The sequence below is a fragment of the Herpailurus yagouaroundi genome, unplaced genomic scaffold, assembly GCF_014898765.1.
Source record: "Herpailurus yagouaroundi ecotype Mexico unplaced genomic scaffold, PumYag 162504, whole genome shotgun sequence".
Lineage (NCBI taxonomy): Eukaryota > Metazoa > Chordata > Mammalia > Carnivora > Felidae > Herpailurus > Herpailurus yagouaroundi.
Window position 1 is genome coordinate 1 of NW_024423228.1, and position 12,112 is coordinate 12,112.

At 36.3% G+C, this 12,112-nt stretch overlaps 1 protein-coding gene across 1 annotated transcript; it reads left to right on the forward strand.

The window, feature by feature from the left end:
* Positions 1-1,002: 1,002 nt before the first annotated feature.
* LOC121026804 (PHD finger protein 14-like) lies at positions 1,003-10,560 on the forward strand (the record flags this gene model as incomplete). Its single annotated transcript, XM_040469587.1, has 3 exons — positions 1,003-1,524; positions 2,012-2,122; positions 9,764-10,560. Coding segments are annotated over exons 1-3 (909 nt in total), but the record flags the coding sequence as incomplete, so codon positions are not given.
* Positions 10,561-12,112: the final 1,552 nt, after the last annotated feature.

Genomic DNA, 12,112 nt, shown 5'->3' on the forward strand with positions numbered 1-12,112 from the left:
TTAACAGACTGCGCCACCCCGGCACCCCAACATGTTTCTTTAAAGAGTAAGTTCCACTACTAATGATTTGACTCCTACACATTTACTTCCCCATGTTACAAACACTGCCACTCCATGTTTATGTGTGGAATACACTAATGAACTGAATTAACTTCATCCAAATCTTTCTCGACCCTTGATATATAACCTTTGAAAAATATTAATACTATTCAGATTCTAACATTTTAGTATCATTAAAAAAGTATTTAACCTGTATGTAATATGGCATTTGAAACTGTTGAAGAAATAACAAATCCGTTTGTGCATGTTGAGCTGTTCTTATGGGTTTAAAAATTCGTCTCAAAAAATAAATTCCCTAGGCAGATGCAAGGCATTATGTCACGTTCATATGGACACACATCCCTAGGTCATACATGATATACTGGTGAAATGGAATATTTCCCGCTAGATGTATTCTTTCTCTTAGTAAAATTGAACTATTTATGTGAAAATAACTGTCCACAGTACACTCGTTGTAATATTAACATAACTAAATCAATGCTTTTTCCCTCTTGTTACATTTGTGATTTTCAAGGCAGCAAAGTCTAATACAATTCTCACACCTCATTTACCTCTTAGGGAAAATAAAATTTTCTCAAGTTCCAAGATATTTGAAGCGATGCAATTTACAGAAGCAGTAGGTAGAGTGTGGCTCTCGGTATTATTTACGTTTCTTTAGTAGTAACTTAAGTTAGCAACGTCTCTTTTTACGTCCAGTGTACTCTGAGTAACTCCTTACACGACAAAAGCCAGAAACAAAAATTGCCTCCCAAGGATTTGGGCTGGCGGTGAAACCTCAGGGATTTGTGTAGGAAGAGCGGCGCAGGGTCCGGGAGGGCTCTCGGCTCTCGTCACTACTCGGCTCGTCTCGGTTTCCTCTCGGTTCTTGCTCGGCTCTGTTCGGCCCCTCCTCCCACGGGGCGGGGGGTTGGGGAGACAGAGAGAGATAGAGACAGAGACAAGGAGAGCGGCGGCAAGTTCGGCGCATGCGTTCACGTCTGTGGCTGCTTTTAGGGCCGTGCTTTGCTGTGTATTTTCACTTCCTTCTCTTCAGAGCTGTATCCGGGTCGTTGCTTTCTCTATTGTCTCAGGCAAACGGCCTCGGACTTTGCGAATTCTGGGTCTTTTGTTGCATCTGGTGCAGGCTAATAAAGTTTTTCTTTCTTTTCTTTTCTTTTTTTTCTAACAGTTTTGACGGAGGAAATTTACTGCCCGGGGCTGCTGGGGCCTGAGGGCGCCTCTGACAGGGGAGCCGTGGGAAGGGGCGCGAGCTGCAGGGGCCGGTTCGGCGAGGAGTAGGGGGCGGGGTGGGGGGCGGGAGGGGACCGGGGCCGCTCTAGAGGCGCCCGGGTCCGGTCGCTGCACCGATTTTAAGTAGCATCTTTCGGATTTGTTGCCGCGGTATCAGTCCCGACCTCGGCGCTGCCTGGGCTCTCGAAGCCTCTCCCTAGGTCTCCTCCAAACGACCACCTCACGGATTCCTTAGTAAGTGTGTCGGAGGCCTCCGGCGGGAGAAAGGTGCATTTCAGCCCTTCTAGAAGTCAGGGCCTGTGGGAGCAGGGTGGGGGTGGCAGATTCCTGCGGGAAACTGGACCTTTTTTGGACCTTCCACGTACACGGGAATGAACAGGCTTCATTACCTGGGCTTTGCGGTTTCTTTGTATTGACTGTTACTATATCTAAGTGAGGGATTATGAACAAGTGGCAGAAACATAACAATGTGCAAGAGGGTCAGCTTCGCTTTTGGCCGGCCTGGGTTCGCCTTTGCCGTACCCCAGGCTGGAGCTGTAGGTGTTGCTGCCCAGCCCTCCCCAGCCCGCGTACCCACCGCGAGCTTCTTACACCATTTGCTGAGAACTGAATTAGACAAAGATTCCCTGCACGAGGTCATCTGTGTCTTCCCTCAGCATCACAGGTGTCTTCTGCCCTTGGTGTGATTATTAATGACGATGTAATGCTTTTCTCTTAACAGTGGATCGCAGCTCCAAGAGGAGGCAGGTGAAGCCTTTGGCAGCTTCTCTGCTAGAAGCTCTCGATTATGATAGTTCAGATGACAGTGATTTTAAAGTTGGAGATGCCTCAGGTAAATGTTTCCTTCTCTCTTCCCTTTTCTCAGCTTCCTGGAATTGGGCTTATTTTCAGAGCCTATTAAAAATCGGTTTTGATTTAAGTGTCAATTTAAAGTTAAAGCACATAAACTTCATTTATTTTGTCCATGTGATTTCCCTAAGGTTCTTTTACTAGAACCTACCGTTGCTTCTGTTTATGTTGATACTCAGATAATTAGCAGGCAGAAAAAAACTTATTCCATTGATTCGAAAGCATTTTCTCTATTCTTTACTCAAAAATGTATTTATGCTTATTTTATGGATAGAGGGGAAAAAAAAAAACGAGAAGTATTGCGAAATCAATAAATACTCTGGGAGTATCGTGAGCCATATACAGCCCATGAGCAGGGTTCTTTTCAAATCACTTGACACCCTCTGAGGGGAGTTTTGCTGTTTGTCTGTTAGCTCCCTTACCAGAATAAAATTAGCCAGTGTGAAAAGTTGTACTTCGTGGTAGGTGTTGGACCTTGTGGATTGGGCCTTCCAAACAACTCTGAAGTATAAAGATACATGTTTGCTCATTATACTTTGTGATTCTAAAAACAGTAAACTTTAAAAAGGTCATATATTCACATACTAAATGGAAAACAGAAAAATATGGTTTTCCATGGTATCTTCTGTTTATTGTGCTTCATGTATATAGTTTTAATTGCAGGAATCTGAGAAATGCATACAAATTGTGTTTATTTTATGTGAAAAATACTAATACACACGAACAATAAAATTATTTTAAATCTGTCCCCTTTTGTTGGAGATTTAAATAAAATGAGAAGTTAAAGCCTTTTCAATTTCATTCCTTTAGTATTTTTAATATATTCTTCCGGAGAGCTTTCTATACTTAGTCCTTTCTCTCTCCTTTCCTCTGGTTTTTCTTTTTTTTTTTTTTCTCCTGCTAGGGATGGTAGGAGATGAAATTAGGTTGTGTTGTTTCTGATATTACTTTCAATAGCATCAGCAAGTAGAATTTGCATTGTGATTTACTGAGAACATTTTATTTCCATAATCTCATTTAACTTTTATAATAACTTAATGAAGGAGATACTATTTTACAGAAAACAGGACTGAATTCAAAGAACTTGCATGGGGTCACTTAGGCCATAATGGATATATTTGACTCCAAAATTTAATAATCTTTTTACTGCTTTGATCCTAAAAGTAAATAGATGTGATTTTAAACTGAAGCTACCTGGATGTTATGACTAATTGAGGTCACTCCCAACAGTCAAAAGTTAAGTTTATCTTGCCTTTTAATCTTTGCTTCTCAGCTACTTTCTTTCTCATTTAGTCAACTCACTGATGTTTGGTCCCTCCAAAGAAGGGGAAAAAAAGGGACGGGAGGTAAAATCCAAAACTATTTAAGTTCTCTTGGTGAGAACCTTGGTAGATAAGAATATTTTTGGTTAGAGTGTAGTTTTGGTCAAGGTTGTTAACTGTGACAACAGTCGTTGGGTCTCAGAAGTTATGAGTTATTTGAACACCAATTATGAAAAAACTCTAAAGCCAAATCTTTAAGTGTTCCATAATTGTTTCTGTGACAATAAATCCTCACTTGGTAGGTTTTTTTGTTTTATTGAGATGTAGTCATTTACAGGTATCACTAGCACTTGTCTTTACAAAGGTTAAAACGATCTAATGATACAAACTACTTTCTCAAGATAATTTTTGGTATCAAGCTAAGTATAGATTCCTGATCTTGTAAATCTTAATCAGAATTGATGGGAATTATCACTTATGTATGAAAAATGGGAGGATGAGTTGTTAGGCTGATAATTTTTTTAAAAATCTCTTAAAAACACTAAAAATATGTATACATTCTGTTCCCTCTTGTATCATACCTAGTCTGTTCTATTTGTAATTTACTTCTTTGGCCCCTGTGCAGTTCTTATGCTATTGTAAAGGAGATTATAGTAGAAAATGATTTTGTTTAAAGTGGTTAATAGCAATTGAATCTTATTTTCCATTTTTGGTTAAGGTGCATTCGTGTCCCTCATAGCTGAGGTGGTGGCTTACTCTAGATTACTAGTGTTTCCTGTTTGTATCCTTTCTTTGCCTGAGGTAGTTGAACTCTTACAAGAAACAAGACATAGATTCTTCGTTGGTTTTCAGTCATGTTAGAGTTGTGGGATCCCAATCCTATGTATGAGTAGATGAAACTGAAGTGGAGAAATAGCTTACCATCTGTCTGATCAAAGCTTTTAAAAGCAATGTCTAGAAATGACTTGTTGAATGAACTACTGACTCCCTTAGAACTTAATATTAAAATGATTAGATTGGTTGGCCTCCATTTTTATTCATGGGATTCTGTGCATCAATTTCTTTTGCTCTTCATTTTGAATTCAGAAATTCTGGCTAAAAAACTTCACATTTCTGTTTGGCTTTGAGAATAAAGACAATTCTGAAAGATTATATTCAATACCTTTGCAGGTAAATGTAATTTTATTCATGTAGTTCTCCGTGATAAAATACAAAAAGGTAAATATTGATCAAAAAATGACCTGCCAATAAGATTGGCAAGTGATGTTAATGGCCACAAGTCCTTTAGAAAAGTACAAACTGAAAATAGATCATCTTTTGTTTTTTCTTTAATGTGAAATTAGAGCTGAATTTCTTTTTTTTAAATACTTTATTTTTAAGTAATCTATACATCCAACATGGGGCTCAAACTCACGACCCCAAGATCAAGAGTCACATTAGAGCTAAATTTCTCATTTTTGGTTGAGGGCAGTCAGTAAATAAATTGTAAAATTAATAAGTCTTAAAACATTAGAATTATGGTGATAACCACCAGAAGAACCATATGTAGACATGTTAAACTGAACCACATAAAATTACCATTTTAGATTATTGGCAGTTTTATCATTTAACCTAGTTAGACTGGTTATATTTGAGACTTGATCCTAGGATTGGGGTTAGGACAGATTACATTTAGTAATCTGATCAATGTTTTTGAAGATGAGTGCTTGTATTCCTTCTAAATAAAACAAAATAGCAGTGTTGTTTCCACTAACACACTGGCCAAGGTAGGATGATTAACTTTAGATCTTGGGCCATAGTTAGTTTAGTTAGGACAAATTGCCAGAAAATAATTTACCTGAAGGGTCAGGCTGCTACTTTGCTTTGGTAGTATTTTACACTTAATCTAATTTAGGCTAATTGGTCAAGATATGTTTATTGATCTTTAGTTTTGTTTAAAAGCACTTTGCTGGATATTATGGTGATTTCACAAAGAAAAGTGATGATATTAAAATAATTAAATCAGTAAAATGATGCAAGGCATGATTGATTACTTGTGTAGTTTAAGTCAAGGAGATAGGACTACTTTATCTAGAACAATTCATTGAGGAGATGAGTTGAACTAGAAACTGAAGGAGAAGCAGCCTAGGTGAGGGAAACCTTAATATTAGAAGTGTGGAGCCTGGAAAATGTCCAGGGGATTGGGGATCTGGATTGAGTAAAAGAATAAAAGAGATGTGCTTGGGAAAATATAATGAGGTTAAATTGAGGCTTTATATTGCTGGACTAGGGTTTCTCAATTTTTTTTTTTTTTTAACGTTTATTTATTTTTGAGGCAGAGAGAGACAGAGCATGAACGGGGAGGGTCAGAGAGAGGGAGACACAGAATCTGAAACAGGTTCCAGGCTCTGAGCTGTCAGCACAGAGCCTGACAAGGGGCTCGAACTCATGGACCGCGAGATCATGACCTGAGCCGAAGTTGGCCGCTTAACCGACTGAGCCACCCAGGCGCCCCTAGGGTTTCTCAATCTTGGCACTATTAGCATTTTTGTTACATAACTCTTTGTAATGGAGGCTTGTCATGTTTATTGTAGGATGTTTAGCAGCATCTGTTTTCTACTTACTAAATGCCTGTAGTATCTCTTCTTCCTTCCACCGCCACAGCACCCCTGTCTCTCATGGTGACTATTCATCCATTGCCTCTAGTCATTGCCAAATGTTCTCTGAGGGACAGAATTCAAATTGTTCTTACTTGAGAACCACTGGTCTAAATTTACCCAAAAAATGTTAAATGACACAGATAATGAATAGAAGAGGAGTTGTGTTGGTTGACTGGTTGACTTTTTAAGAAGGATGTACAGGATTAGTCAAAAATGGCCTCAAGGAGATAACTGAATAACCTGTAGACTGGTGTTCTGTCTATTCTGTATTGTGTATATTTATAAATGCTAATCGCTATTGCATTAGATCAATGAAGGGAATAGTTAATTAAGGTTGATGAACAAAGATGATTCTTTACATGGCAAAGGTAAAATAAAACTGAGTCAAATCATACCAATTTTATTGTTTAATATTTATCATGGGGAGAACTTAAGCACTGAATATTGTGAAAGAATTCTTGAAAGTTGTTTTTTAAAATCTGTGTCTGTAAAAAATTGCTTAACTGTCAAACAGCTATTGTTTCGAGAGAGAGTTTGCTATATTGTGTATTTGAGAAAGGTTACTTTTTACTTAACTGAATAGAAAAGAGGGATTTCAATTTTAAAGCTTTTTTCCTAAAAAAAAATAAATTTATTGAAGAGTTAGAATTGCTTCTAATGCTAAGTATCTGACTTACGTGATGTATCTGACTTATTTCTCTAGTCTATTATTACCTTTAAAAAAAAAAGATGTAAGAGTGATGGATTTGGAACTTGACAGAGTCATTGTTTGAATTTGTAATAATAGGAAATTTTTCTTTGCAGCCTACAAAAATATAATTATAGACAAAGACTCTGATTTTCTCATTGTTATTTTTGTCAAGCTATGTTTGTAACTAAATATTGTTTATCTCCATCCCTCAAGTGCATATGTACCAAAAAGAAGTGATGACTAATCAGATGTGAAGAAGTTATTTTTCAGAAATCAAAGAAAGATAAAATTTGATATAATCCTGATGCCTGCAGTTGGAGTGTGAATAATGTATTGTATTTGGAGAATGAAGGGTTGGGTAAGCTACTAGGTTTTGGATTTGTGGAAAAATTTCAGATTCATCTAATAATATGTTAACATATGTAAAGCATTTAAATCTTTTTTCAAATTGCTTTCTATTCAGACATGATTATAAAACAAAAACAGAATCAAAGAGTATCAATTTCCCTATACATTTAAAAATAAATGATTGGCATTGGCAACAACAACAACCAAGACAAAATCATAAAAATTTTTAACATTTTGTAAAATTTACCAAGCAATAGCAAAGTTGGATTGGTCTCAGCTTTTTTTTTTTAATTTTTTAATGTTTATTTATTTATTTATAAACATTATTTTTAATATTTATTTGTCTACCAGAGGTAGACAGAGTGAGAGCAGGGGAGGGGCAGAGAGAGAGGAAGACACAGAATCTGAAGCAGGCTCCAGGCTCTGAGCTGTCAGTGCAGAGCCCAGCGTGGGGCTTGAACTCATGAAGGGTGAGATCCTGACCTGAGCTGAAGTCAGATGCTTAACTGACTGAGCCAACCAGCTGCCCCTAGATTCGTCTCAGTTTTGATTAGGTACCCACGTTTGTGCCCCAGTTAATCTTACTTTTGTTATCTGTTGTTGTTTTTATTGGTAAAAATTATTAGGAATGCCTTTTAGGTATTTCTAAAAAGTATCTCTGGTAATGGGGACCATCTCTCTTAATTATGGCATTGCTTGCAAGATGTTCCAATTTTCTGTAGTCAGTATGCACAAAGACTCTTTTTTGACTTAGAAGTGTTTAGTTAATTCTGCTTATTATTTATTAGATCCTTATTTTAAAATATCTAGAAATTATTTTACCATAAGTAGTGTTTCATTGTAGGTTGGGTTTAATTATGAGTGGTGTTAAAAAAAAATCACAATTTTCTTAACAATTTGCAGAACTGCTGGACTGAAAACAAGTTACCTGGTTGTGGGTGATATTCTTTATTTTTCAAATTCAGGAAGCTCACAAATCCAAAAATGTTTCTTAAGTTTGGTACACACTTGTTTCATGGTAAAACCTAATTGGAACTGATAGTTTATTTGTAGTGTTGCCTTATCGTACTTATCATACTTTTTAATGCAGATACGTGTTTCATTATAGGATAGTGCCACAGACCTCACTGGAGATTTTAGTGTAATATATTGTGTATATACCATGTTACCCTTCTAAAATCTGAAAAAAATCAAAATTTTGAAGGACATCTGGCTCCAAAAGTTTCACCTAAGGGATTGTTGACCTACATGGTACTGCCATTGTGTTCTATGTAAGATTATTTAGAGAGGTTCCTCCCCCCACCTGCCACAGTTTTGAATAAGTCTTGGGTTCCTGCATGGTCATCTTGAGATTGACAATTATTTTGTAGGGTCAGCCAGTATCTATTGTATGTTAGTCTTTATTTTTTATGTGATTTAACTTGCAGGATTTTTTTAATCAGTCATTTGTAAAGTATTCCTAGGGTATTTTAGATACTTGATACTAATTACAACTTTCTATCTTTTAATGCCCAGTTAATTATAGTGGCTAAGGCTGGTTAACAGAAATTAAAATGGTGTGGAAACATAGACTTTTTTCCACCATTTTTATTACCCTTTTCTTGGTTATATGCTCAAAAAATTTATCACTCTACAGATTTTGCTGATGGTGTTGACCACGACCTGATTATGACTGGTTGTTTCTTATTTCTTCCTGTTCCTTTCCTTTTTTCTCCTTTCCTTTATTTTAGATTTTTATTAATTTGATTAGGTATAAAGAGGATTTGAAGGTTACTGGGTAGTGTTGGTCTAAGACAGCCTGGCCTGCCCTCATCAGGAGTGGAAGAAACTTGCCAGAAAGCTTGAAGTCCTGCATGAATTCTTTAATATTCTCAGCCTATCTTTCTAGTGACTACTGTGGTTGCTCATTTCCAAGATAGATTCTCTTTTTAAAAAATTATTAATTTCTTTCATTCTGGGGGCTAGTGTAGTTACTGCCTAGAATTTTTGAAAGTTTAGGTGGCTCTTACTGATAGGAAAGGTATCCTAATAAGCAGGAAAATTTATAACAGCTCTTGCAACTTCTATTAACTGTGCTAGTGCTATTGTCTCTTTTCACCTGTGAACTTGGTACTCATAAAATTGATTGATATGTTAGGGATGTTGACTATCATAAATACCTGTGCTCATTTTTGCTGGGTAAAGAGTGAAAGAAATGAAACCAAGTTTTTTGGGCCAGATTTTTCTTGTTCTGAATGTGACTCAACACTTGTAGGTTCATACAGTTTATGAAAGGAAGATGGAAGAGAAGAAGAATTTGATCTGTATTATATAATTAAGTTAAAATTAAGTGCCCAATTTAAAAAGAAACACCTTTACTTTTAGGGGAAAAAAACTGTTTCTAGGGTACCAAATATAGCATGAGCTATATGACACAAAATAGTGCTCTGCTTTTTAAAGCATGTTTTAATTTAGAGTTACATATATTCATCTTCATTAGTGCTATATTGAATTAAAACCATTATACCAACTTCATTGATTTATTTAATCAGGTTGGGAATGTCTACCATTCTTTGACTTAACTTTGTTTATATTGTTTTGCAAGTTGCTCACAAATTTTGGTGGTTTCATTTGTGTCAGCGTTGTGTGTGTGTGTGTGTATGTATATACATATGTGTGGTTTTTTTTTCTCATATTTTCAACAGATTCTGAAGGGAGTGGTAATGGAAGTGAAGATCCTTCAAAGGACAGTGGAGAAGGTTCCTGTAGTGATTCTGAAGAAAATATTTTAGAAGAAGAACTGAATGAAGATATTAAAGTAAAAGAAGAACAACTTAAAAATTCTGCAGAGGAAGAAATACTGTCCTCAGAAAAACAGTTAATTAAAATGGAAAAGAAGGAGGAAGAAGAGAATGGAGAAAGACCTAGAAAGAAAAAGGAGAAAGAGAAAGACAAGGAAAAAGAGAAGGAGAAAGAAAAAGAGAAAGAGAAGGAAAGAGAGGAGAAAGAAAAAGCGACAGTATCTGATAATGTGGCTGCTTCTGCTGCTTCTACCACACCAGCCATAAGTCCTCCTGCTGTTAACACATCTCCATCAGTCCCCACTACAACAACTACTACAGAGGAACAAGTCAGTGAGCCAAAAAAGTGGAACCTTCGTCGAAATCGACCACTTTTGGATTTTGTATCCATGGAAGAGCTGAATGATATGGATGACTATGACAGTGAAGATGACAATGATTGGCGACCTACTGTAGTAAAGAGAAAGGGAAGATCTGCATCTCACAAAGAAGGAAGTGATGGAGACAATGAGGATGATGAAGATGAGGGAAGTGGAAGTGATGAGGATGAGAATGATGAAGGCAATGATGAAGATCACAGCAGCCCTGCCAGTGATGGGGGTTGCAAGAAGAAGAAGAGTAAAGTTCTTAGCAGAAACAGTGCTGATGATGAGGAACTGACCAATGATAGCCTGACACTATCTCAAAGCAAGAGTAATGAGGTAGATCAACCCAATTTTTATGATATCTGTCTGTCTGGGGAAAAGGGAATTCTTCTCTAAACCATTCTGCTCGTTATATTAAGTAGCTTCCTTGAAATCCTATTTATAGACAGTTGTGGGAGTGAATGAGCACCTTACTGTAACATTTATTCATTTGGTCAGCCAGCCTTTATTGAGTATCTACTATTTGTCACCGTCCTCAAGGAGCTCACAATCACCGTCTTCAAGGAGCTTACAGTCTATATAGTTAGAGAAATATTTTTATACCCATAGACTAGGGAAACGGTAGTTTTCCTTTCCCCTTTCTATTCTCTCATCCCATTGTTCATAGGACTGCTGAACGGTGCTCAGTGAATTATGGAAACAAAGGTCACCTTTATTTCAACTTAGTTATATCCTGTATCCACATGAAAATTTAGATTTCTAGAATAGAGTAGGACAACAAACAGCTTAATGATTGCCTCAGACTTTTAGAGACTCACTTTAAGGTTACTTCCTTTACCAGTTGTAACACTCATCATCTGAATAGTCACCAAGTCTTTGCTTTAGATGTAGGGGAGTATATGTATACGTATATTTAGTGAATAAGTTCTGTCTGCAAAGAAATGAAAAAGAAAAATCAAACATTCCTGTCATAAAACAAACATTTCTGTTATAAAACTACAGTAATGACTCCTTCCACTTGAAGTTCTACTACCGAAAGTTAGGTTTATCCATTGGGCCCAAGATGCAACATTCAAGACTCTTCAGTCAAACACATCTATGTCTGTTTGTCTGTGTGTTTATGTATATGTTTTTCTTCAAAAGAAAGATTGAGTTGTCGTCTTACATGTAGATGTACCTGTTACATCAACATGTAGAACTATAATTAAGTCTGTCATTTCTGTTAATGTGTTTATTGTCATGAAAATTCACTTCTTTAGCAAGCACTTTTTTTTTTCTTCATATCATTGAAATAGGGTAAACTGGTAGGGAGAATTTCCTTGTATACTTTATTCTTTTACATTACTTCTACTTAAAAGTTTTTCATAGCAGTGATTACCTATTTTAAGTAGGTTTCATTTAAAAACTTGGTAATTTTTCTTACTAGAATACTAAGTAACAGGCTCTGAGTGGGTTATATGCTGGTAGTGATGAAATAGTTTATATTTTAAATTATAAACATTAGCAAACTTCTGGGTTATCCACTTTCATGTGAAGAATGTTGCCTGCTTCCAGTGCTATCCTAATTCTTATATTTAGGTAATGGAAAATTGTCATTTGGAATATGATATTTACAATGCTATAGCACAAACAGTTCCATATTCCCAGTGCCAATTTAGGGAAATAGAAATATGGAAAAATCAGTTGTTCAGATTTGATTTAGGCTTTATCCAGTGTATTTTTTGATTTGATTTGATTTAGGCTTTATCCAGTTTATTTTATAGTATTTAGTACTCAGTTTCTCTCAAGTTAGTAAGTTTACCTTTGGCAGCATCACTTTCTTACTTCATTTTTATTAGTCTGACGTTCACAAAAGTAGGCTGGCTCACGACAGAGGCAGAGTTAGATT